The sequence below is a fragment of the Anopheles cruzii genome, chromosome 3, assembly GCF_943734635.1.
Source record: "Anopheles cruzii chromosome 3, idAnoCruzAS_RS32_06, whole genome shotgun sequence".
Taxonomy (NCBI): domain Eukaryota; kingdom Metazoa; phylum Arthropoda; class Insecta; order Diptera; family Culicidae; genus Anopheles; species Anopheles cruzii.
This window is the reverse complement of record NC_069145.1, coordinates 60,977,370-61,003,866: the sequence shown is the minus strand read 5'-3', so window position 1 is coordinate 61,003,866 and position 26,497 is coordinate 60,977,370. Positions and strand designations below refer to the sequence as shown.

At 44.0% G+C, this 26,497-nt stretch overlaps 6 protein-coding genes across 6 annotated transcripts in view; 2 read left to right on the top strand and 4 right to left on the bottom strand.

Moving 5' to 3' along the window:
• Positions 1 to 486: 486 nt before the first annotated feature.
• LOC128271609 (Golgi phosphoprotein 3 homolog sauron) lies at positions 487 to 5,023 on the bottom strand. The gene is made up of 4 exons (XM_053009200.1): positions 4,245 to 5,023; positions 3,053 to 3,299; positions 2,685 to 2,860; positions 487 to 2,596 (listed from the first exon to the last, which is right to left on the bottom strand). Exons 1-4 carry the CDS (start codon positions 4,443 to 4,445, stop codon positions 2,348 to 2,350), a joined length of 873 nt encoding a protein of 290 aa, XP_052865160.1. The 5' UTR covers positions 4,446 to 5,023; the 3' UTR covers positions 487 to 2,347.
• A 421-nt stretch (positions 5,024 to 5,444) lies between these two features.
• On the top strand, positions 5,445 to 6,734 carry LOC128271979 (probable ribosome production factor 1). Its single transcript, XM_053009680.1, has one exon. The coding sequence runs from the start codon at positions 5,509 to 5,511 to the stop codon at positions 6,652 to 6,654; it is 1,146 nt and encodes a 381-aa protein (XP_052865640.1). The 5' UTR covers positions 5,445 to 5,508; the 3' UTR covers positions 6,655 to 6,734.
• Positions 6,703 to 7,551, bottom strand: LOC128271980 (UPF0585 protein CG18661). Its single transcript, XM_053009681.1, has 2 exons — positions 7,450 to 7,551; positions 6,703 to 7,381 (listed from the first exon to the last, which is right to left on the bottom strand). The coding sequence occupies exons 1-2, from the start codon at positions 7,452 to 7,454 to the stop codon at positions 6,730 to 6,732; spliced, it is 657 nt and encodes a 218-aa protein (XP_052865641.1). The 5' UTR covers positions 7,455 to 7,551; the 3' UTR covers positions 6,703 to 6,729.
• A 2,609-nt stretch (positions 7,552 to 10,160) lies between these two features.
• On the top strand, positions 10,161 to 11,818 carry LOC128270727 (uncharacterized). The gene is made up of 3 exons (XM_053008141.1): positions 10,161 to 10,837; positions 10,912 to 11,044; positions 11,417 to 11,818. The coding sequence occupies exons 1-3, from the start codon at positions 10,161 to 10,163 to the stop codon at positions 11,816 to 11,818; spliced, it is 1,212 nt and encodes a 403-aa protein (XP_052864101.1).
• A 930-nt stretch (positions 11,819 to 12,748) lies between these two features.
• Positions 12,749 to 13,591, bottom strand: LOC128270726 (trypsin-1-like). Its single transcript, XM_053008140.1, is given in 3 exon segments — positions 12,749 to 13,135; positions 13,137 to 13,320; positions 13,395 to 13,591. Coding segments are annotated over 3 exon segments (768 nt in total).
• A 10,352-nt stretch (positions 13,592 to 23,943) lies between these two features.
• The window catches only part of LOC128272535 (lachesin-like), a 51,836-nt gene continuing 49,282 nt past the window's right edge, over positions 23,944 to 26,497 (bottom strand). The window contains 3 exon segments of the mRNA XM_053010360.1: positions 23,944 to 24,026; positions 24,341 to 24,425; positions 24,699 to 24,868. Coding sequence (XP_052866320.1) covers positions 23,944 to 24,026; positions 24,341 to 24,425; positions 24,699 to 24,868 — 338 coding nt within the window.

The window sequence follows — 26,497 nt, the reverse complement described above, 5'->3', positions numbered from 1 at the left end:
AAGTTGGCCACCGTCAACCCGGTACCCCACAAACGCTCTACCACAGAACCGTGAAACAGGAACGAATGAAAATGCACACGGCACAGGAATGCGTTTGGCGATCTGACACTTTTCGTTCGGCACAAAATACGACGAGATTCCGTTTCGGTCTGCGCTGTCCACCGGCACTACAAATGCAAAAATATTCGCTCCACTCATACAAAGGCATTCAGTGCGAAATTGGACAGAACGGGGCGAACAGAACCTTCGCGGGCGAAATTTCGTTCGCCCGATGGTTTTTCTACGTACCTTCAAAATGTCATAACAAAAACAAATCCCCAGTGAAAAAGTTTCAAACCAGTGCATCCTGATAACAAACGGGCATTAACATTGTTTGAATTTTCCGGAACAAAAAAGGAATGATGGACCTTACAATATACACGCACGGTCGAAAAGCGTAATAATGAGGCCGACGACACATAACGTTAAAGTTTTTAACCGATTTATACTTTTTTATTTCTTTACATATTTTGTTGCACTTAGTTTTGTTTTAACAATGGATTCGTCGTTCCGGCTACACTTCATCCCTTCGTTTTACCTGGTGCGCTTTATGTACATTTTTTCGCTTGATTCCGGCACAATTTCATTAATCAAACGACTTTAGTTTATCCATTATGTGGGTATCCGATTTGATTTGTTTCCCCTGACCGGTTCAGGTGCCGAATCCACCCACCCATGACAGATTTTCCTAATAGTAATGGTTTACTACTAAGTCTAAGTTGTAGAAAACAAAAATAGAAGCATGAACCGAAACAAAAGTTAACGCATCACTAATCTTTTAACAAAAAGGGGTATCCTTAAACGCGATGGTGAAGAATGTATCGTATTGTTTTGTTGTTGCTCAATTTCTGCTTATATTAGTAACAAATGTTAACGGTGCGAGACACGGGCACGCTCCGCTGCGATGTAAGGGAACAGAATCCGGTAGGGGAGGTCCTTAACCCGCGACTCTAGTCTTATGCATCCAGTCCTTGGTTTTGTTTTGGTAGCATCTTTCGAACGAAAGGTTCGAGACAGTGGTTGTTTCGATGCTGGTCTCCTCGTCTCCTTCGGGGGAGGACGGTAATTTTAAAGGAATAGCTATGCTTTTAACGCTCTATTGGTACTTTGATACTTGTAAAATTCTTTATCTATCGAAATGTAAAAATCGTTTTACTTCACTTTCCCTAGAGTTTGCCTTAGTGGTACTGCTTGTCGGAAGTTTTGCTAGGAAAAAATCTATGTAACCAAACAAGGCATTAGAACGGAACTGTAGAGACCATGGTTTTCCTTTACGCTGCTAGTATATCGCTACCCGGGGGAGTTTGTCGTGCCAAATTATTGAAATCACGATGTCTTAACTGCTCCACACCTGACTTGCACACCATAATCACGTTTAGGCAACACTTTCGGCTTGACCGTGATCAATAGATTAAAATAAAACTACTTCAAACTAGCAAACCATTACAGGCTAAGTAGAAGCAGATATTAGTGAACGGCCAGTATCGCGCCGTTCTAGCATTACCTAATAATTGGAACAGGAGACAAATTGTCACCAAAACTCAGCATGAGAACGATAAGAGATGAAACAGAGCGAAGAATGAAATTTGATTTCCTCTTGCACCTTCTTTCTCGCTGTACTGACTCCGTACCTTTCGACCTATTTTCTACGCTGGCTAGCTAACCCAATATTGTCCAGTATGGAATAGATGAACTATCAGCGACAAGCACCCACAAGATGAGAACACATAGTGCCTTTGTTGCGATCGGGGACAGCGATTGCAGGCTTTTGCAGGTGCTCCTGCCTTCGTTGTTCGCGAAGATGCGTCGGATCGATTGTGTATGCTTTGCCACGCACCACGGAACGGTGACAAGTTAGTGTTCCAAAAGCGGGATGCTCACGAGCTGCTGAGACCGGGATTTCCTCTATCGGCATTCAATTACCACAAACACATGATCGGGATGTACGCTAAGCACTAAATATCATCACAATTCTAGCATTCCATTCTTCTTCACACTTCAAGATCACCGTGAATGTCCGGCATGGCCGTACTGCCCAAAGGAGGTCATCGTTTCTCGATGGGCCGCTCGATGGCGCAACGGCATTGCAGAGACGTCAATCAAGAGAGAGATAGAGAGAATGCAAAGAAGGAATGCAACAAAAAACAGATGGTCAGTGCCCGCTCCCTGCCACAGGCTGCTATTCTCAGCTTTACACAACATCCGGCCCGCCTTCCGTCACTTGATCGATGTAAAGCTCTGTTCTTCTGTTTGACCACTAGCGTGGGCGCTGCTTATTGCGTTAGAGGAGCCGGTTTGCGCACTATGCTTACTTAGTAAACGCCGCAAAGACGGCCCAAATCACTTCGTTCGCATTAGATTTTGCAGACTCTGCTTCGAAATCCAAATCTAGTAGCTCGCGCACCCGTCGCATTGCTAGCTCGTAGTCGTCGTCGTTCAGTGGGGCAAAGGCATTCTCCAGTACGTCGCTGGCGTGTGCCAGCAGAATCAGCGCTAGCATCCGCTTTCCGATACGCTGCGGATCGTTCACCCACTTGGTCAGAACCGCGTCCTGGATCTATGCCGACGGAAAGAGGCACCAAAAAAGCAAAGGAAATTCGTTAGTCTGATGATAAAATGCTACACCAGATGGTGGGGTGGCTTACCTTCTTCACTAGCCGGCATTTGATAACGTTATCGGTGAGTGGATGTGTCGTCATATCGAAGAGCAGGAAGTTCTGCTTCTCTGTCGTCAGTACGCCTTTTTCGACCAAATTCTTCGCCAGCCGTTCACGTACATTCTTCAGCTGATAGCGTATCTTTAGCGGGTTCCATGTTTCGCCTGCGTGAAAGGAGAAGACTCTCATCATAATACTGCTTTACGGCTTAATACCGTTCCCTTACAAGACTTTCGTTCGTACGTTTGAATGGCTTGCGCACGCCACCGAAAACGTTCTTCTTTACAACTAGAAAGTGATCTTCAACCCCAAATGCTGTACTTTTCCATTGTCAAGTCTCATCCGCAGTTACTTACCACTCAGATATTCAATCCAGCTTTGAATGGTTTCCGGTGGACACGTTTCCTTAATATGTTTTAAGGCCTCATCGAGCAGTACGTCACCGGTGGGTGTGTCGGATTTGAGTATAATTTTCCTCGTACATAATCCTTTCCGTCGCATGCCGGCCCGCTCCAGTTCGATGCGGCCGCGTAAGCCGAGCTCGATAAGAATACATCCTCGCAAACCGCTCGATATGCAGTCGTTCCAGAACGATGTGTAACCCTGCGGACAGTCGTAGAATTCGTGCTATTAAGTTATCTTATACGCCACTAGAATAAAAAAAGCCTCAATTTACGATCGTTAAAACAACATGTGCAGACGATACCTACGGCAACCCTGCACGGTTGGGTATGTTTACACAAATGCGGTTTTCTGTCTACGTCAAGAGGCGATATGCTCTCTCCATCAAATCAGCCCCAAATAAAGCAAACACAGACAAGCAGTTTAAAAAGAGGCACGTTTCGGACCAGGTACCAGACACAGCAGGCATTGTACACTCTATCAAGCTCTAGAATTGAACTTTAGAATTGTGTAATTTTTTCGTGCAAAAAGACACGTTTTCATGTTTTCCCGGCAAGAGTGATTCATCGCGAACGTTGCTCGGTCCCATTCCGAATGAGCCCGGGCACTGCCGACCGATAAGCCCTTCGTCGCTAGAGTGGCTGTTTGTGTTTAACCTTCAAATAAACGGCAACTTTAGCAACTCAGACGATAAGATATTGTCCTGCGTAATGAAAAAATTGTCATCACGGGAAAGCAGAACCCCAGTTAGCGGGGACTAACATTTTCTGATGGGAGCCCACCTTCATGACACTGCTGCTTTGCTGCTGAATGACAATTTCGCAACTGTAATGCTTATTGAATTGCTACTAATTTAATGAACATATCGTGGCGCCGATTACCACGATTTGGTTGACCAAAATGTAAAATGCATCATTCGTTGACAATGGCCACCTTGCTTTTACGGTGAGCGGTGGTCGTGTGGCCGAAAGATGCACATCAAATACAAACTAGCGGTTGACCTCATGATCTTAAACTGCGTTCTCGCTTGCTCTCACCGTGAGCCTACTTGGCAAATCTCCGGTTGATGGTCAATCTCACGCATTGCAGCAAAGGCCACGACACGCATTTGTGTTACTGTGTGTGTTGTAACGTGAACCTGCTTACCTCCTTGTCCTTCAGTCCCAGCAGCAGCACTTCTTCCATCAAAGTGAGCCGCGTTTCCTTGGAATCGCAGTCTTCAATATCGTCCTCCTTGTCCAGTCGGTTCTCCTCCTGGTCGGCATTATTGGCCGCCGAAGAGGATCCCCCGTTCGATTCAGTGTCGCGCGACTTCACTCGTCGCACCAGCCCGTCGCTACGATTCATTGTGCAAACCTTTGACCCGTCTTCACAACCGTTCGCCAACAGCTAGCGTTGTGTTGTTTTGTTGCGATGCTACGCCTCCGCCACCTGACACTTGTCAATTCGGTTCGCTTTCTCCGCTGCTCCGCTCCACGGTACACTTCACTCCGGAGGCGTACGCACTTTTCGGATCACACAAAAAGCCAAGGAAACACGTAATTCTTGCACTCGTTTTGCGGCGATGGCCTCCAGAGACAAATTGCCCCTGTTATTGTAGTGGAAAGGAGGGGTTTGCAGGAAGTGAACAATGTTTCACCAAATGCATTCCCCGGTGCTGGCCGAAGAGCATAAATCACCACTTTATGCCCCGCTTGATGTCCACTTTATGTGAAGATTTAGGATGAGCAATTAGTTGCTGCCCTTCTGGCTCGTCGTCACCGTCGCGAACCAATTGTATCCCCGTTTGGTGCCTTCGTTCCGCGTTCAATCACCACTCCGAGAACGGATCACCGCACTACGATACACAGTTTTTGGGTCACCAAATGTACGCCCAATTCATTAGTTTAATCGGAAAAATATTGCTCCCACCAGCGCTCGGACACGAAACACGGCAGCGATGACACGACTACTGCAACAGCAGGCTAGGAAAAAACATGGCGGATCGAAGGAGCGACCGAAAGTGACAGAGATCCGAACCCTTTTCGACTCGGCTCGTTGACGTTTGCCGTGGCAAAAAAAATGGACCACTGGCGGTGAAAAAGCTACCGGTTATAAAGGAGATAAACACAACTGTTCAACGGATATGGGGAAGTTCAAGAGATAGAATACATTCTTTAGCATTTTTAATATGCATATTACAGGAAAGTTATGTATCTTGGAATGGAAGCATAATTTTTTAACGATAAACCACATTGTCATCCACTTCACCGTTTTAGAACGAGTCGTGTTTTTTAGAGCGTGAAACAATAGAAGCGGCTGTCAAGCAAACTGTCAGCGGCTAGGATTCATTCCAAAACAAAACGTGGTCGCGTGCACGGCGAGTTAGAAACTGAATCGTGATTAACGCTCGTTATTAAATACAACAAAAATGTCCAGCAGTAACGATAGCGACAGTGATTCGGAGATGGAAGCGAAGCCTTCACATTCAAAGGCAGTCGCGCAAAAACCGCAGGTCGAGCGCGCCACGAAAGCTGCGCGGCGCAAAAAGATGCAAGACTACCTGGACGAGCGGGCGGCTCGTGAAACAGCCGAGCGCGCGGAAGAAGCGCTGGCCCGTCGCCGAAAGCGGGGACTAACGGACGATCAGGAAGATGAAGAAGAGGTTACCTATCCAGTAATCAATCCGGCGAATTTCGTAAAGAATAAAGAGATTCGCCACAAGCGCTTCAAGCGCATGCAGGGCTTGAAGAAAAAGGAAGAGAAAGCGTCCAAGAAGACCCGCAAGCTGGAGGGTAAACCATCGGAACCGGCTCACACTATTGAATCCTTGCGCGAAAAGGATCAAACCACGGTAGCCAACCTGGAGGAAGAAGATCAGCAGGAGGTGATGAACGATTTGGAAAACGACGAGTTCTGCGAGTATTATCAGAAAAGCTACGCACCGAAAGTGCTAATAACGTACAACGCGACACCTCACACGAAGACGCGCCAGTTTGCGTCTCTGCTGAAACGCATGATACCGAATTCGGGAACCTTCCAGCGCCACAACGCCAGGCTGAAGAAGGTGTGTCAAAGCGCGATCCGCGAAGAGTACACCGACGTTGTGGTGGTGAACGAGTGCAACAAAAAGCCGGAAGGCTTGCTGGTGATCCACCTTCCCGAGGGCCCTACAGCACACTTTAAGATCAGCAACTTTAAATCCTTGAAAGAGCTGAGGCGCAAAGTGAAAAACATCACTACGCACCGGCCGGAGGTGATTCTGAATAATTTCACCACTCGACTCGGTCTAACGATCGGTCGCATGCTGGGTTCGCTGTTCCACTACGAGCCGGAATTCCGCGGTCGTCGTGCGGTGACTTTTCACAACCAGCGCGACTACATCTTTTTCCGTCACCATCTGTACGATTTCGACAAGAACGGCAAACGCGTTAAACTACGCGAATTGGGACCCCGGTTCACGCTGAAGCTGCGCTCTCTTCAGGTGGGACTTTTCGACAACAAGTGTGGCGACTACGAGTGGATGATTACCAACAAGCGGCACCAGATGGAAAGTCGGCGACGATTCTTCCTATAACCGTTGGTGATGTGCAAAAGATTATCTGTATGGCGTTTAGGGGAGAAGGTGGTCAAACATTTATGTTCAATAAATTTATGTCCGTTTTTTCCAAATCAAACATTTGTTGTTCGCCGGAAGGTCGATCATTTCCTCCAGCGTGATACCGTTACGATCAGCCAACTTTTTCAGAACGCTCGTGTCACGTATGCCCCATCGATCGTCGCGCTCTTGCAGTGATTTGTCGAAGCGAACATTGCTCTCCGGCACAAGAACTCCATCCACGGCATACGGTCCGTACGTTATGAGCAGCCCGTCAGGTTTCAGCAGTAGTCCAGCATTTTTGAACAATCCTATCGCACATTCCAATGGTGAGATGTGCAACATGTTGATGTTGAGCATGTAATCGAAGCGCGCGGTCGAGGAAGATTGTTCGATATTGGCATCATTCTCCCAATCAGCTAAAGGTGCGGAGATATCGATGAAGATTGGAGGCAGCACGTTGACCGAGCCGGCGTCCTTTTGGTACGCTTGGATGCTTCCGAACAGCGTCGTGTCGTATTCGCTCGTTTGAAAGGTAATGTTGGGAAAGTGCGGTGCAAAGTACGATGAATGCAATCCAACACCGGACGAAATCTCTAGCAGCTGCAGGTTTGGCTTCATTTTGTTGAGGAATCGTTTCAGAACGCTCAAAATGGGATCCTTATTCCTTTCGCCGGCCGGGTTAGGTAATTTCCTGAGTATGCTCCTTGATAAAAATAACAAATGAATTACGTGAGTCAATTAATTCGCACGGGACTGAGAATAATTCTTTACATCATGTTATCACTTATCGCTCACATCCGATAATAATAATAATAATAAATTTCAGCGGATAATTGTGAAGACATTTCCAGGCCGCGGTTTTGCTGTCAAACGGTACACTGTGAAATGTTTGGGTCTTCCAGATAGAGACTCCCTGTGGGAACGTCTATGGTTTGATTTGCCAGTTATAAATGTTCGTACAAACTTTATAACTCTTTATTCTCGTCATAACTAGCATAACTAGCGCTTGGATAACATTGTGAACTTACCGAAATTTAGTTTAAAATTTTCAAGTACTATGGTATCCTCACATCAAAATAGCATACCAAGAAAAAAAGTACTAGGTCTAAGAGTAGAGAACCGGACTGTTTTTAACACACAAAAAATGTTAATAAAAATTTTTATGCGATTTTCTATTTTATTCAAAGTATGTGCCATGGGCCAGAATTCTTCGACTTTTTAAGTAAACTAATTAGTCATCCCATTTCGACTTCCTCGTAGAAAAACGAAGGGCTGCTCAGCCAATACTTGTCACATCGATGAAAAAGAATGATATTCGGAAAGAACCAAGTCTGGTGAATAACGCGGGGAGGAATAGCAGCTGCCATCCAAGTGATTTGATAGTATCCTGAATCAGTATTGTTTTTCGGGGCGCCTGGTCCCTGAAGCTACCGGCAACCAGGCGCCTCCATTTTTATAGGGAAAGAAAATTTTATATAGGGAAAGGGAAAATATTTATTATAGAAAAAGGGCTTAATGGTCGTTTTTCGATCAATGCATAGTTCAAATTGATAATTTGATGTCAGTAGCGATCTGAATTAACGTTTTCATTAGGTTTTAGGGGCTTGTGAAACACCTCACCTTTCTGTCCCATCAGAAAGTCCGTTTTTAGAGTCCTTGGACGCTTTTTTTTTGTAAAGTTAAAATTGCCATTTTGGAATTTTTAAAACCACTTAAAGCATTGCGATCTTCCAAACACAAGTCCCGATAAGCATTTGGTGCGATTCCGATGCAGTTTTCTTCAAGTTTCAGTTTTCACTACTGAGAACTTTGGAGAAGCCTCTTTCTTCTCAGCCTCAGCATATGCGCGGTTTTTGTTTTCATTTTCAACACCAGCATATTCCTTACGATGCCATTATTGATGATTCACTGTAGACATCAGCCGAACTTTAATGTTTCATATTCAACATTTTCAGAAGCTACGGGGCTCACTCAGGGTTTGGTTGTGCGTGTGTATCGGCAAACGGCAAGGAATGATAGCATATGATCTTAGAATATCTACCCCGTTCTCGGCGATTTCTGAGCACATCAGAAGGGCACACCATCTGTCTGCCATGAGCGTCATCTATTAGAATGCAAATTTCATGCCGTCGATGCCGTTGTTCTCATTTTCTACGTACCTCTTCGATGCTTGCCAGCGTACCAGTACCGCTTTAGTGTTTGGGTATCAATCTCCCTATCCGGCTACAATGTTTCTGGTTTCACGCACCAAGTCGGTCCATCGGGCCAGGACGAACAAGCAATGGGTGTTATTATACTACCCATGTGTAGCTCAATTACCGGAAAGGAGGCTTATATAGTTCAGAACCATGCGAGAAAGTGGACGAGGATGACAACGATTTCTGAGCCAAGCAGCGGTGGAAACTCTCGGAACTCTCACCGACACTCGGCGGCTTCGGTAGTCTCAGCCAGCGGTGTTGATCTTGGCCGGCAAATGCAACGATACAAGATGAAACAACATCATATCATAATCATCGGCTAGCTAAATTGGCCAAGCATGGTCAACGGACGCCTTGGTTGTCAAATTTCGCTACCGCACCGAGCATAATGAAACACGGTAGTATATTAGAGTTTCGACATCATCAGCATCGTCATTGATAACGAAGTTGCAAAAGGAACACATTGAAAAGGGTAGCGTTTGATTGCTTCAAGAAGCGCACCGACTCGGGTCGAAACCTCACATCCAATATCCAGTGGGCGGATGTGTGCTGGTGTGCTTAGTCGAAGAAGTCCACAGTGGAGGTGACGGGAAATCATATAACTTTATGTGCATGCATAATAAGTGATTTCTTATTAAACAACAACACATGCTTGGGGATATTAATTTAAAATATGGCATTCAATATCGGGCTGTGGACAGGTCGCCCCGACTTCACACGGGGTAGACGCCGACGCTCTGGCTGGTGTATCGTTTCCGGCTGGTGGCAAAGATCAAACTTTCACTAACTGTTTTGTGGTCTCTATCGTAGCAAGAAAAGCAATGAAATTCTATACGGTATAGCGTAAGGAGGCGCATGATACTTTCGAACTTGAGCTTTGGTAGGACTTGGACATGGGAGCAATGTGCTTCCATAGCCTAGACTGCATCGGTAGTGAGTCTTAGTCCGAGCGGGTTTTGAAAGAAGTAAACTATTTGTGAATCGGAAAGGCGGTTCTCTACTAAAAAAACAATATTGGCCGTTATTCAGACAACTTAATAATAGAGAACTTTGGTCTGTGGGTCAGATATAATATTTCCTCTACACAGCCGCGGAGGAAATGATCAGAACGGAAATTGAAAAACTTCCCCACTGCGTTAAATTTATAGTTGGCTGTGAACAATATATCAGAGCCTGTGTGACAACTGTCGTATTTTCATTGATATTCTTGAGCCCAGTTTTGTGTAGAACAATTTCTACCGGATTGAAATTGATTCTAAGCTAGCAGACTGTTTCAAAATCATAATGGCCGCGGCTCGACCATCGAAGCTGTGTCGTCGGACATTTTTCTTGCAAACCGGCACGGCTCCTACGCTTTCGGAAATGCGAAGTGAGATGGGCGACGACTTGGCTGACGTCATACTGGCCACACTCGAACCCAATCAACGAGCGGCTGTCCCCGCGGAATGTGTGGTAGTCACCGAGGACGCTCCAGTTGCGCCTGCCGCGGTTGAGCATGATGCTGAGCAAGTGCGAGGTCAAATCCACGAACATATCCTAAATATTGGTGGACATGTTTCGAAACGAATCGAGGGCTACTGGCGCCACCGCTTGGAAGAAGTGGCTTCAGCAGCCGTGGGCGCGGACGATGTAGACTTCCTGCTTTTTGAATGTAAACAGAAAATAGCCATAGCACGGGATGAGGAACGCCAGCGCTACGAGCGGTTAGCCCAGGAAACGGAGGAAGCGCTGCGGAGCCGCCTCGCGGAAGAAAAAGGCGACATACACCGATCATATGCCGAGACCAGGGCTTTATGGGCACGGTTTGTTTGCCGGAAGGTACGAGCGCAGGCCAAGAAGTTGTTGTGCGACATTGCAGCTCATTACAGGGTGCACGTTGAGCGGGAAGTGAATCGCCGCCTGGAAGACGAGAGGACCCAGATTAGGACCGAAATGGAAGAGGTTGTTCGTGCGGCAGTAGAGTAAGTAGCTCTGTACGGCCTTACATTAAAAGCCGAGCGTGTTCGCGATAAACATTCCGCACTCGTTTGCACAGACAGCAAAGGCGGACGGATGAACGTGCTATGGAATGGTTGATCTATCAGTACGTAGAGCTATTGAAATTTACCAACGAGTACCAGGCTTGCATCGAGACGGTGGCGATTGTCCGAGAGGTGTGCAATCAGCAGGTTCGCGCGAATGTTTGTCGATCCACACAAGTTTCCGAAAATCCTTCTACGAATATATCGGATGCAGAAGAGCAAATGAAAGAGGCTTCAGAAATGCAGAAGAGCAAATCTATCAGTTCCCCGTCTGTGGCCATTACTGAAGAACAGTCGTCGGTGTTACAGCATAATGGTGTTTTCGTGATAAGCCAGTGCCTATCGATGCCTAGTGATGGGAGCAAAAACTCCTTAAAACATGGTCTTACTGCTACTGACCAATTCCTTGAAATCCCTACTAGCTGCTCTGAAGATTCCGCTTGCAATCGATCGAAGGTGAAGTACTTTTTTACATCATCTTTTGAAATTGTGATTGATGGTTTGTTAATGTTTCCACAGGGATTGAGTGATTTTCCCAGTGAACTCTTCAACAATCTCGGTATAGAGTGGAAGAAACTTGACCAGAAACCAGGACCGGTTTCACGCGACCACGGTGAAGCGATCGATGATCTACAAAATGACATCGTCGCGGACAAGACAATCTCTCGAGAGTCGCTAGAGAATGGGCCAAGTTACCGCGAGAGCTTCGATGCTACGATAGCTCTGAGTAACATACAGCATCGAAGGCAATGCGCTTCCTCGTATCAAACACCAAACGAGGACTACTGTTTCGGCGAGCTTTTTGATCCAACCATAAGTGAGGACAGGATCGAGGGCTTCGTTGATTCCATTTTGCCACGGTACATACAAGCAACGGATGAGGATTTCGTCGCAATGTTTGAGAAACAGAACGAAGAATAAACTATTAGTTTCATAAACGCGCTTGTTGAAAACATACATGTAGTTTTTGTAGCAAAACGACTAACAACATCGATATGCTTTATGGCAAACATATTGTAAACGATTGGAAAATATAATTCGTAAAGGGCCGTTTACACGTTGCGATATATCGCTGCAATGCCTTGTATCGATTAATCGCAGTGATATATCGCAGCCAAGGTGGAGCGTCTACACGCCACGATGTACCGTTGCGATTTGCAATCGCAGATCTCAGTGTCATGGAAACAGCCATGGAAGAAACACTGTGCTTGTCTGCCTTTGGATTGTGCGTTTCGGTTACAAAGCAAAAAATAGAACGTACCAAGAGTACTAATCGGTCACGGTGGTCGAGGAAATGGCTTTTAAAGCGAAGCCATTATTCTCACGTTAAACTTTTGCTTTAAAAACATTCAAAACAGCATGCCAAACCACCATCAACACACGCACACATGTCTATCCACCGTCAGCACACGCACACATGTATGGAGATTGGACCGAAATTGATGCTCAGCGCATTCAATTTTTTTGATCTGCCAATCTGGTCGTATACAAGCAATTTGTTCCTTTTTTGCTGTCTACACGTAGCGATATATCGTTGCAATTGGTTTCATACAAGGCATTGCAGCGATATATCGCAACGTGTAAACGGCCCTTAACACAGTTTTTTCAGTAAGGTCCGTCCATATGATTAAATTCTTCGTGCTGCGAAAACTCAGTAAACGGCGAGCATGCGAAGGACAGTTTTCGTGAGATAAAACCTGTCCTTGTAAACATGTGAACATTCCGACACATGCAACACTTCCTACGAATGCGTAATTCATCGCTCACGGGTTAAACGTAATCCCTGGATAACACGGTGAAGCATGTGGAAAAGTTTTCCACGATAAATCCTAGATTAAAAACAGCTCCTACCTACCGACCGACAGCCGTTTGTTCGCGAACCGTTTGCTCGATCCATTCCGCCGCCTCCGAGACCTTAGCGTACACTCCCGGAAAACCTGGCTCGGCGCAGCCTCTGCTCCACGAAACAACTCCGGTCAGCTGACCGTCGCAAACCAGTGGCCCCCCGGAATCGCCTTGGCATGAATCCTTTCCACCCTCGGTGTACCCGGCACAGATCATACTGTCCGTCACGGGGCCAATGTCCTTGTACACCTCGCTACACTTCCGGTGGTTGGCCAGTGGAACGGTGGCCGCCCGTAGGATCAGGGCCGACTCGTCCGGATTGTGCGTACTTCCCCATCCGGAAACCTTACACAGCGTTCCATCCGGAAGTTGCTCGTCGACTGCCGTCGTCCGGTGCAAGGGAATCGACGGTGTCACTAAAATTGAGCGGCTGATCTAGCAGGAGTAGCGCGAAGTCGTAGTCACTCCACGAGATTTGCCTGGGATGATGCACGATGCGGTCGATGGGAAAAAGCTGACCCCCTTCGTTAACGTGAGTCGAGCCCACACGAATCCACAGGTTGTGAACGTTGCCCGACCTGTGGGAGCCATGATGGAGTGGAAGTATAGTGTCTTGCCATCGGGACAAAACCATCGGCGAGGATCCTCTTACCTGGTGCAGTGTGCGGCAGTAAGTATCCACCGGTGGTCAACGATAGATCCACCGCAAAAGTGTCTTCCGCGACGAAGCGAGACCTGGTACGGGAAATCGCGAATGTCCACTGGAATGCCACCAACAATACGCTCGCCGTCGTTCTGGTAGGCTGCGTCATGGGTTGGATCGGTGGCAAGAAGCACACTTGCTATCATCGTAGTGCCCGTGAAGGATAGCAGCACATAGAGGAGTGTAGTACATGTGGTTCGACCCATGACTGATTAGAGAGGGAAGTCGGTCCGCCTGATTTTATATAAGCCACATTGAAAGGCGCCGCCCGCGGAGTCCCGCGGAGTCTCGGTGTCTGATAGTCGAATTGGGCCAAGTACACGCTGTCAAATATCGTTAGATGACGCTTTGTGCAATTTTTGTTTGGGAACCCAATTCTTCATCAGTTACAATGATGAGGGGTTGTTGAATTGTAATGCTCCACTTGCTGGACTTCTCGTCATATCCCAGACTTCCCGATAAGGTTCGGTTTCTCTAAGTTCTGCCTTTCTACAGTGTTGGGTACAGGTCATGGTTAGACTGTGTGAGAATGAATCTGATTATTTAGTAATTTTCAAGCAAACAAAATGTGCTAAATCAACCGATCAAAGCTATTTCTAAACGATATTTAACGGCTGATATGGTTACTGAATTTTATTGATAGCAGACAACTTTGACAAATCTTATTGAATCACATTACAAACATCGTCATTAAAAATCATATTACTTATTATTAGGACCCAAATTACCAACCTCATTCTTTCACGTCATGCCATAAGTTGAATGTAAAATAGAAGCATATTTTCTGCACATTCACTGGTATGCTATTTAACCGGCCAACCTCGTGTTTCCGTCGTTCGTAATCTGATCAAATACCACAGTCAACAATCGCGTTTCAAGTCGGTGCAAACATGTTAAACATTGTGTCATACAAGAGTTGGGCTCGTGTTTTTAGGACGATTTCGATTGGAACTAGAGCCGTAAATATGGAGGGTTGGGCATTGTCCAACGGTACACAGCAAACTGTGAACCCGGTCCTGGTTCCCTTACCGGCCGGCGAGAGTAATCGATGTCAGGTTTTGTAGTTGCTCCATCGACGCATATTTCACCCATTTTGTGGTTGCGTAATGTGGCAACTCGGGCTTCTACTCCATGTCGTATCAACGCTCACACGGTATGGAAATGGCACTCGAAGTGTTTGTGTGTTGCATTTGTGAAAAGAAAATTCCGCCGGCAATGGCGATTGCCACAACACCTCGCAGGAGCTACGCTCTTTCGGAATCGCCACCAAACCCCGGCGAGCCATGACGTTGCCGAAGGCGACAAATGCAATTATGGTGCACTTGTTTCACTTCAGTGCCACAATGGGCCATCCCGATACTGGTGCGTGGTCATAACTATATCCTAAAGTAGATTAAATTCGTTTGGTGTGTATTTTCGTCAAAACCTATCACACTCATGCAATAAAGAGTATAAATAAGAAGATATAAATGCAGCTTCACTACCATGCCACCGATTGAAGATCATGTTTCAACATTATTGGCTTACCTGTTTTCTTTATTGTGCGCTAGTCGAGCAGCGGAGCTACAGTCGAGCAGCATCCAATTATTTGCTCATTTGCAAATCTTCCAAACTGCATCGTCACGTGCCTTACCAAGACCCTTTTGTATTGGTTTTGCACCGTTGCAATGATGTAGCAATATCCTGATACCCTGGGATGGTCTGCAATTATGGCTGTTTAGCAGTTTGTTATTGAAATCTTGGAGTAATTAGAAGAAGGGCAAGGGCATTAGAATATGAAGAAGGGCAAAAACCAGAAAATTATCATCTGATCAAACGAGAGGGAAGAAGGAGGAAGAAGGAGAGGGAACATTCATTCACAGGATCGAATAATTATCGAATAATTGTATTATTCCTGCCATTCGAAGATTTGATAATGGTTTATGATGTCAATAATCATTGGTTCCGTTGAGGTAATATTTATGAAAATCAATGGCAGTGTTGGGCGCACTTCGTTTATCGATTCTTTAGTGCACGCTAAAGATCAGTGCCTCTCTGAAGGATAATTTATGAAATTAAGAAAATGCCTCTGATAGCGTTTATCCAAAACCCATTAAAAATAGAAATCTCTTCTTGTTTGGCTTGTGGCGTATTCTTTGCAAGAAGATTCTTGCTTCTTTGTGGTCGATGGCTGGAAATGATCTTAAATACCATTACTATTGCGTGAAGTATGAAAAGTATTGTTAAACATTTTTCCAAAGCCGAACTGACCCAGAACAAATATTCAACTTCAAATTAAATTCGAATTCGAATTAACTGTAGTACAATTTGGCATGGTGTATTGTGAAAAAATGCGAAAGGACATTTTACTGTTTATCCAACTCAAATGAACCGTATCTGTCGTTGAGGAGCCTTTTTCAGTTGCCTGACGATGACAACCACTTTTGAAGGTCGGCATTTCGAACGGTTGCCTCACACAAAACATGTTCTGATAAAATGCGATGTTGGCGTTGATAACAATTAACGTTTTGAGCGAAATCGGTGAATTGCGCATAATTCGTTCATTCAGTGCTGAGAACAGAGATGCTGAATGTCATGAAACGAATTTTTGCCTTGAGCGAGACACCGGAATGCGACCTCGTAGGCCAATTTTGATTACTGGAAGGTCGAACAACAGGTTAGTTTTTTTTTTCGTTTTTTTTGCGTACTCTTTATTCTCTTATTAGCCATTGTTTGCCATTATAAGAGCAAAAGTTTTAATAATGGTCAAATGTAACTTGATTTCATAAATTTTTGTTTGTATTTTTTAAAAGTGCACCTTATTATAAAATGGTTTCAGATGCATTAAGATGCGAAAGTTCGGTACATGACTAAAAATGCAATGGTTCTTTTCAAATCTCGAAAAAAAATCTATAACTACGCCCAAAATCTAATTACTCCTTTCGAGAAAGTATGGTAAGCCATACCATCGTTTCCGGGATCGAATCGTTTCGTTCTGGTTAATTTCATTGGATAGGTGCTTGAGGAAAATCGGAACGCGTTTTTCCGATTGATTGAGTGCGGCACGTGCCTAATGGGGGACTTGTATTATTGGCACCATATTTCCTAGACTCATCTGCAAAACTAGGTTGCAAAAGGTATGCAAATTTAATGCTTTCCAAGTAGGCATTTGGTGTAGGCACAAGAAAATACTGAATCGTTTCCTGGAAAAAATTTACATACCGATTGGTAAATCGTAGGACTTCCTAATAACCCAGCACTCTGTATCAAACGCTACAGCACAGTGAAGCATAATTTTCTACAAACGAACCAGCGAGCGTTATGTTGTGCAAAATCTATCGTAATGAAGTTACCAGAAACGTAAGAAAAGTAAAAAAAAAAAATATTTGATGAAAGAATTTTGATTTTATAACAATTATCAGCATACGTTCCCAAAAATATCCATCATCGTTATAAGTTAACGAATTGTTTTGAGTACTAATATCTTCATCGCTAATTCTTGGAAATTGCATTCATTACCTTCACTTATGTGAAAAGAGTTTGCTTGTGTCCAAATAGTTTTTAAGTTATTATAAAATGTCACTACTCAATTTGGAATTTCAATTTGGAAGAGTTTGCGCTGCTGAGGCTCCTGGTGAATCGCAAGGTAATGTTTAAAGGAAACCAAATAGTTTGATGATCGGATTGCATTCGAAATGTCTGGACTAGATGTGGTTTAAATGTTAGTTCCCATACAGCATTTTGCTTGAGGGCATCCTCTCGATACTCTGTGGAGTAGTTTTACGATTTTATAATAAGAAGAACTATATAATCAAGAATTTGCTCAAAATACAATGAAGTAAAAGACCAAAATTATTAATTCGAGTACGGTTTAAAATATGTTCTTCATATGAATACGATTGGAGCTACGATGTTTTTAGATGTATTCTACGAAGTGGATCATGTGCGGCAATGATCGTCGCTTCAATCAGAATCTTCAAATGCATAGGAACCCTCCAGACGACAGTATTATGATATTGTTTTTTTCGGCTTCACCGGACTTAGGTTGTCGCTGTGTTGAGCAGAGTTCCGTTCACTTCATTCATTATTCATTTAAATTTTCGCACCATTTGCTATACCACTGGGTTTGTCTACACCTTAGGTTCCAGCAGACCTTGTGGATATAAAAAAATGGAGCAAAGAATCGTCGGCAGCAGAAAGCAGGACATCGCAAAAGCCGTGACACCGGCTTGCGAAATGTTTTATTTATTCAGTGTAAATTTTATTACCTTCCCAGTGCGGACCAGTGCGTTTGGGCAGCAAGTCCATGGAAGTTTCCCGCTGACGTCGAGTGATGATCACTTGAACTTGTTTCATAACGATAATGACCGGAGCCGGGAAAAGCGTTTTCCGGGATCCGGTAAATTAAAAGCATATTATTTTAACAAGATTTATGCCATCAACCTGTGAATAGGAAGTTCTTTCTGCTTGCCATTTTGAGAAATATTGTATGGAACGGACAACAGATGTAAAGTTTGTTTTATTCTTGTTTTCTTCGCCGTGTATCCTCGACGAGTAGCAACCGATACACCTGAGACTAGTTACAAACAACCGAAAACCAAACAGAGGAGCGATGATGGAGTTCCCCCCAATTGTTCGCACTGAAACCGTTCAGGTTTGACGGGAAAGAATAATAGGATGCCTCGATGCATATCGAGGGCGATAGCGAAAAGATGCAGGATGGAAAATTGAAAATTACAAAACAATTATTTTCGATAAAAACATTACGCTTCACGCATCCCCGCACACGTTGGCGCATGTGGAGAAAATTGCGTTGCAAGGTATGAGGGAGTGTTTGCGACACATGTATCTTAAAGAGCTTCTCTTGCTGTGCAAACTCGATAAACATCGTTACTAGTTGCTAAATACGATTGCAAAACTTTTATTCTACAATCACAGTTTGTTTAGTATATGCACGACGCTTCAATAATCTATCGATCTGCTCGATTCCTTTGTCCGACTCTCTAAGTGAGTGGATTAAAAGTGCAAATAAAATTGGTGCTTTATTCACGCATCGCACTGTACTGATCGCACTCAGCCCATGCCCATGGTTAGTGGCATCTCATTTGGCGTGGCTGTTAACAATGGTCATTTCATGTTGTCCTCCCCACCGACGAAGTGGACATCTTGTTGTGGGTATGGTTTTTCTCATTCCGACCTAGCCTACGACAAAACCAGTAAAACAGCCCCAGCGTTCGGCACGGCTTTTGTCCTGGCTGTGCTGTTTGCAGATGAGCAACTGTTGACGTTGCGTTGAATGCGTTGGCCATTTTTCCGTCCTGTTGCATTTTGGGGCAATTAAATTTTATTTCCAACTTTCACACATCCCCCATCCGTTGTTGCGTTGTTCGTCTGGCATTCAACGGACGGGCGGCCGTTCTACGCTTTCCACGTTTTCGGCTGATTTTACTGAATCCTTCCGGAACGCTTTCGGTTAGTAATCAGTTTGGCGTTCGGCAGTTTTTTCCTTCGTCAGTCGCCCTTTTTTCTGCACATCACTGCTGAGCCAAATGTGCGATCGTTAAACACTGAGGCAGATGCAACACACGGGGCAGTGATGCGAAACAATGCTTTGGTGCCGTGTTTGTCCGTCTTCGCATGAGCGCCCGTATGAGTGTAGGCGGCAACATTGCATGCTGTTTTTTGTTGTTAAAATATTTTCATCCGTTAGTGTTGTTGTGTGGGTAAAAAAATTGTTAGCCAAGCCTTAAAGTCGACGTATTTCACGCACAATTCGGTTCTTAGCAGTCTCGCACGGCACGTGATTTACCACTATGAATCGGGCATAAGTTTCCCGTAAATAACCAGAAAACCGTCAGAGTAGAATAAGTGTGATTGTTTCTCTTGAATCTCGTTTCTCTCATATTGAACGGAATTTGCGTATTAATATTGAATGCTTAACACATCGCCATCGTTGGAAAATCAAGGGGGATTTGTTGTTCGAAGGTAACAGCAAACATGCTGCTCGCTTGCCACTCGACTGTCGCCTCTGTAGCAACACGAGCTGCATTTCCGGTTGTTCACAGCGCGCAAGAAACTGACGAGGGCCGGCTCGGGGAAATGGTAAATAGTTTTGGGGTTAGAACATTAAACCAAAATAACGTTGGCTTCCGCTAGTAAAGTGTTTTGAGAGCATGTGGATGGAGGATGTTTGTTTGCGGTCTATGGCTTGCATTTCTCTCTTTGCACCAAACGTTCTCCATGGCGTTCACGAGGCATAGGGCCGCCAAAACCATGGAAGCTGTGAAAAGGATCCTTGGAAAGCGGTGCTGACGATAGGTGACGGTGAACGGTTGAGTTGATGGTCACGAACATCGTGTTAAACATATACGTGCGACGTTTCTCACTTCTTCTTTCCATTACTTTTTTTATTATTTGGAGTACAATATAATATATTTTTCGATCAAATTTTTAAACAAAAAAATATCGGGTTTTTCCATTAATGCTAGTTACTTGATGAAGCGTCTTTATTCATATTTTGTCATTATCAACAGATTTGCATTACTCTATGGAGACACTTTTCCCCGATCGATACGATTCCTTACCCATTTTCGTGTGTGCAAAAGCAAATGTGACACAGCAGCACTTTTCCAATCAATTTGCGAGAAAGAAGCTTTTCCAGAGGTATTCCTGACATGCTCCATTAGATAATGCCATTTCGAATAAAGTTAAGCTGCTCTTGGTGATGAGTTTGCAGGCAAGAGCACGGGAAGTCATGTGTTTCTGTTGGGATTGAATTCAATGTGTGATCGTGTACATTTAAATTGTTACTTGTTTTTTCAGTGAGTAGAAAAAAAGTGTAACAATTCATCTGTGTGTATAAAATGTATAAAATTGTGTGCATAAAATTGTTAGTCTAAAAATGCAATTTTCAGTACAAGGGATTAGAACTCCCATCTTTTGAAATTGTTGGCAAAAGTTCTGCTAGTCCTGTTTTTCGTTTGGTGTCAGCTTTGTGTCCCTATTGACATAGGGCTTATGCAATAGTTGTATGGGCTCCCATCTTTCTCGAATGGACATAAGCAGTAAGTTAGAAAGCTTATCCAAACAACCCAACCACTAAGATGCTCTCGTTAAGCACTAGGAATCGGGAAATCAGCAACGTCGCGTTGGTAAAAGAAGAACGTAAGGGGCCACCTGTATAATCAACCAAATGAAAATGGTGCCTTCGACAAGACTAATAACAGAATTATGTTGTGTACCGTGAGGAAGGCATCCTTATGAGTGAGTTCAACCATCTTTGCAGGAGAGCGTAGTTCTATCCACTTGCAACGTCTCCGTTCTAGCCTTATCTTGGTCTGCTGAAGTGTGATGATCCATTTTTCTGCCGGCATCTTATCCTTTCGCCAGCCTGTCGTATTACCTTCGATTGTGGAGCCATTTCGAGTGCCGCCCGCCAGTTGAAGTGTATTTCAAGCATTTTATCTTCGTCGTGTTTCCTACCTTTTTTCTGCTTTCTATTTCTGCTCTGTACACGTTGAGCAGAAATAATAAACCAAGCTTTACCGGAAAAAAACCACACGGGGTTTTTGGGTTTCTGACGCACCAAGATGATGATGGTACTACAATGGCAAAGACGAAAGCAAACATGCTTCACCGATCATCGTGCTTCCGGTACACAGTTGGATTTGAAGAATTCATGGTTCGTGGCTTTAGAACACCTGACCGGGGGAAGGGATGAGCGAAAGTTTTCCTTCGGTTCAAATTCGTAGAGCATCCTACGTTTAAACGCGGCCTCAGTAAAGCGCAACGTAATTACGGTAGAATCGTAAAGTTTTCTTTAATATTTTTAAACAACAATTCTAGTTCTCTGTTAACGTGATAAATTCTGAAATTAATCTTTAAATTAAATTTATTTATTCATTTCGGATGTAAATATAATAGGAAAAACGATACTTCAACATACTTTAGTTCGGATGCATAGCAATTCACTGGAAGAAGAATTCGAGATGCCAGTTTTTTACTCAAAGCTTTTATTTGGTTTTATTTCTATTTGTGTGGTTCTTTGATAGCAATTTCCTTACATTTCACCACGCTGCAAGAACAAGCCTCCATCGTGACTAATTGATTCAATTACAATAGTTTTTTTACATTCCGCATATTATGTCTTAAAATTCTTTACTGGAACACTTAGCCACCGCGTTTTAACGCACATAGATACATTGTTTTCTTATTTATTCTCGCTTCATCCAGGAAGTGGTAAATAGAGCAATGAATTCGATGCACCAGCTGAGGTAAATCATAAGTCTCCCAAAAAACGATAGTTCTCATCGGTGCATTTTGCATTCCGTTTAATATGCGTTTTGTTATCTAAAGTACTCATTTAGTAGGATTGCTCATTTGCATCCATCCATTAGCCCTAGTTCGAGTTGAGCTTCGAACGGAAGTCGCTGTCACTAGAATGTCTTTTCCTCGCCTGTGTTAACAAGTTTGTTCAGCTTCTGTTTTATAAGGAACGAAAAGTTTTTCGGTAAAAGTTATGCTTGTTGGACTAAACAGTCTCTAAACTTCATGTTTCTTACAATCTAATAAAGCGAACAAAAAATTATGGCAAAACATCAACATTCCTTACGGAGTGCTTAAATTTCAACTACAACTTATGCGTGTGGCATTTTGGCACAAGTTTGATAACATTGTTTCTTATCCGGTATAATTTTTTTAAATTTAACCTCTACTTGGGGTCGTTTTTGTTTGTTTTTTTTTTGTAGAACTTAAGGAAGCATGTACTTCCTTTTAGCTCGTTAGTTTCAACATCATATTACCAAACTCAACAAAGTATTTAAACATGTGTTCCTTGTCTTGCAATTTCTATAAGTTTAATATACATTTCTGTTTCTGAAAAACGATTATGAAGAGAAATGAAACATTCGAAAATCGGAGCCAGAACAAGAATAATTTCTTGAAGCCACTACTAAATTACACTTTAAACATGACAATTCCTTGGCCGATATCGAAAATTGTCAGCGTGGAAAATGAAAAAGTTTCTCGTTGCTTGAACGCCAAATGATTTAGGGAGAAGAGAAAATCGGTGGCCCGAAATCCTGGTGAGCATCGCGTGGCATTTCCGTTCACGTTTTTCCTTGCGCGAAGAAATGGCGTTGGCAAAATTGTGGTCGACAATCGTTGGGCTAGTTGCAAAAGAAATCCAATTATGTCCCTCGAATGGAATGACTACGAATGCACCCAAAAAATGGGAAGCGTAGGCTGATGTGCAATAATTCGTACGATGCAGCTCCGTCGGACTTCGCCACGAATAGGGAATGTGACTAGGGGTAAAGCGAATGAAAAATTTAAAAGTTGGTTCAACAAAAAAAGTACCGATTGTCTGACGAATTGGCCATCGTGGGGAGGAACTTTTGAATTTTCTCACCGATTGCTGAGGCTGAGCATGCTTAAAACGAGTTTTTTCCAATTTTAATGGCACCCCTTATCGAGTCAAATTAGTATTCTTGAGCCTGGCTCACAGAAACGGGCAATCACTGGTGCCCTAATGGGATCCAACGTAAAAAGTTTACAGTCATAAATGGAGTCTTAGAGAGTATAGGTCCTGAACCATATTCTACAATGCTTCGATGGCTCTGATATGTAAGCTTGCGTGTGATAGAATATATTAGTTTGGTTTTTGGTTGGAATGGTTTGGTTTAATAGGTAAATCTTTAATTAAGGGTGTACTGCTGCAGTACCTTCATCACCTCTTATGCAAGCCGAGTAGCGCGCTACGTTACATGTACACCTTAAACGTAAAGTGAGTGTAGTGCCATCTTCTCACAAAAACTAGGTTCGAATGGTCTAGTCGCACGTCGTCCCCGCTGGCCTCGAGGAAATGCTATGTTAGGAACACTTGGAGATTTCATAGTAAAATCGAATTTGCAGCTCTTATTTCGTCGGTATACGTTATGTGAGTGGAAGTTGTGTGGTCAGTGTTACATCAATAGCTTCCACGTTCTGGAGATTGCTGGAGTTTGCGTACATTTTCACTACTTACGGTGCAGTTGACACTTTAGATTTGCTATAAACGAAGTGGCGAGTTGTTATACACTTCACGCTAGTTTTTAAATTGTTCGGTTGTGCTATCTTTTTGCTGTTGGCTATACATGTATGCTGTGTGTATATGACTTCAGTTTCGCCTGCCATTGGTTTAATGTATAATTAGTATATATTCTTGTGTGTATATGTATATATGTATATATATTTGTCAATTAGTATATATGTTTATAAACCCTGCATTCAGTTATACATGTTGAAATAGTTTCTTTTGTTGCTGTTACCGTGTGCCCACGTGTTAGTGCGGTATTTTGCACGGATTCTTCTTCTTCATCTCGTTGACGAAACATGCATTTGAGGCTCTGCTCCGGATGTTTATCCAATCTTCAACGTCGCGTTTGTGGCTTTCAGTACGTCTTGTGATTCCCATACATAATTTACATGATACACACCGCTATAGTAACGCTTAACGTGGGGCGAGCAAGGTTGCTGCTAATTACTGTAGGCTAATTTTCGCTACAACCAGCGTACATGTGCTAACAACAATGGACAGAATATTGCAGATTCTAATGGCGGCACCTGTGGGAGGCAAATAACAATCGGTAGAAGTTTCATTCAGCACTGGCACAAAATACATGTAAGATTTGTTTTTAAATTTCACCCACTTCACAGTTGGAATGAAATAAAAAAAAAAAAAAATGATTGCACAACTTGACGAACGCTTTCAATAGGATGCGCAATGGAATAATAAATAATGGAAATTGCGCATTGGAAAAAAATCAGTAGAGAAAAAATATCACGAAAGGATCTTTTTATGCAACGAAAGATGGTTAAACACTCATGAAACAAGGACTCAGAATCTTGTCATTCGTCGTTAGGCTAAGTGATTTTACCTTGATTGTTCCGATTGGTATCCGGTGGCCAATAGATGATTTTTGTATCGTACGACTTTTGTTGCGACTGACCAATTTCATTCAACTGAGGATCTGCAACGATTTGATATTTATATGGTTTGTGGCGCAAACCACAGCCAAAAAGCGGTTGAATATGATGAGGTCTCAAATTTTCAATCCCTTGTGGGTACTTGTACCCACAAGGGATAATTTAATTCAATTATTTGCTCCCCTAAAGAGGCGTCCCTTGAGAGTTATGCGTTGAAGCACCTACCCTTGTGTGGGGATGTAACAGGGGGCACGGGTTGCTCGGGGATAACCGGCCCCGGTCCCGAAGTTCTTCCTCTAATGATGATACACTTTACACATACTTACTTTTATCAACCCCGTGCCCGGAATAGGGATTCGAGTTATGCTGACCGTGGTGATGGTTGTGAAGTCCACCGAACGAATCGTTCCGGTTACCGATGAGGTCAGAGTAGGACTCGGTTGTTGGTGGCCCAGGAGAAGTCGTTGGAGGGGTTGATGCTGTACGGCAGGACGGAAGAAAGCACGTTATAACCTTGTGTGGAAGTAGTCGAAGGTTCTGGGTTTTATTTGTCTAGTTAAATAGATATTTTTTCGGAAAGCTAGATAATTTCCCGAACCGGTTGTTACTTAAAGCATTTGTTGCAAAAATAGTAAGCAAACGTGAACCGTAAATGCCTTTGGCCGTTTACCGTTTTGAACTTTATTTGTTCGTATTAAAAAGTCTTCAGCAAAGCAGACGAATTCCGCTAACCCCCTGAGCCAAATTGCATTATGAAGGCATTAGTTATGGGTCATTTTCTTCCCCGGGAGCTAGGCCGGCTCAGGCCGGGATTATGGGGCATTTTTTCCTCTGATTCAGTAGCGAGAGATCGGCGAAACTGAAACTCGTCGACGAAACTGCCGACGACGAAGTAGAAATCTTTAAAATAGAAAGAAAAGCCGAAGGCCTCCGGAACAGGCCAAAGTTCAGCGGAAATACAAATGATCCATCCATCCATCCTGAATGCTTTTCGGTTGGTGGTGGCGTTTCTTTTGAGGAATACCACCAAAATTTGCGGTATCGCTGCCCAGGATCGGACCCCGGATCATTGGAGTCCACGCTTGCGGTGATACGCCCGGCGGGAGCGGGCCGAGGATTTGTTACGGTTGACTGACATGATGTTTTATTTTGTTTATGATTGGTTCTCCGACGATACCGACGTCTGCCTACGCCTTGGAAGGGAATGAAAAAAATCATTAAAGTGTCCGAAACTTCTGACTTTGACACGGTCCTCGACTCGAAATAAAAATGATGGTTTGGAAAAGTTTGGTTTTTAAAGTCCAGAAGCCCAATTATCGGTTGTCAACACGGTTGGCCTCCGTGGATTTTCTTCAGTCAATCTAAACAGGACGCCGATTATCGTTACCGAAAACGAGTAGTTGAGCTCCAAGTAACGGTGTCTAATAAATCAGTCGCCGATGACTAGATATTTGCCTGCTGCCAGCGGATTCCGATGATCCGCTGAAGCAACTGTCAAACGGAATTGGCGATGCTGACGATGACGAGGCCGATAATAACGCTCTCCGTTCGAGCACCATCATCAGCCGATTCTGGGTACCAGTTCGAAGGAATGTTCGACTAAAACCTTGCAAAATCATCTTTTAGACAGAGAAGCGTATAAATTGCACTCTTTTCGAATGATACGTTTCGAGGAGAGTCGCCTGTACGAATGGCGGCAGCAGACACCGGACTTGGTGGCGTCGTACCTGGCGTGTTCGGGTTGGGCTGTAAACGAAAATACCCAACCAACAGCCACCACCACCAGCAACCGTAGGAACCTGACCGGAACGGGAGATCTCTTTCCGGCCCTGCCACCTCACCTCCCGGCGGCAACGTGGCACGGCGGTGATGGTTTTTCATTTGCGAGAATGAATGGTTCTTTTTTGCTCCTCGCTCGGAATCGCCACCGTAGCGGGGGCGCCGGTAGCGGTTGGAAGTATCTTTTTCTCGGCCCCAAACACCTCGTGCCGGTGGCACGCCGACATTAGCCATCGTCACCGGGCGGTTGCTTGCTGCTTCCAACCCCGTGGAATATTTATAAACCAATGGACAGGTTGGCCGCCGACGGGCGGGTCGGCGTTGGTCGG

What these genes read in the sequence shown, in the direction of transcription:
- LOC128271609 (XM_053009200.1), bottom strand. Translation starts at nt 4,445, where the DNA reads ATGAATCGTAGCGACGGGCTGGTGCGACGAGTGAAGTCGCGCGACACT. An exon ending in TGGGACTGAAGGACAAGGAG is followed by an intron (nt 3,300 to 4,244) that starts GTAAGCAGGTTC and finishes GACTGTCCGCAG; the next exon opens with GGTTACACATCGTTCTGGAA. An exon ending in CTGGATTGAATATCTGAGTG is followed by an intron (nt 2,861 to 3,052) that starts GTAAGTAACTGC and finishes CCTTTCACGCAG; the next exon opens with GCGAAACATGGAACCCGCTA.
- LOC128271979 (XM_053009680.1), top strand. Translation starts at nt 5,509, where the DNA reads ATGTCCAGCAGTAACGATAGCGACAGTGATTCGGAGATGGAAGCGAAG.
- LOC128270727 (XM_053008141.1), top strand. Translation starts at nt 10,161, where the DNA reads ATGGCCGCGGCTCGACCATCGAAGCTGTGTCGTCGGACATTTTTCTTG. An exon ending in GTTGTTCGTGCGGCAGTAGA is followed by an intron (nt 10,838 to 10,911) that starts GTAAGTAGCTCT and finishes TCGTTTGCACAG; the next exon opens with ACAGCAAAGGCGGACGGATG. An exon ending in GAGAGGTGTGCAATCAGCAG is followed by an intron (nt 11,045 to 11,416) that starts GTTCGCGCGAAT and finishes ATGTTTCCACAG; the next exon opens with GGATTGAGTGATTTTCCCAG.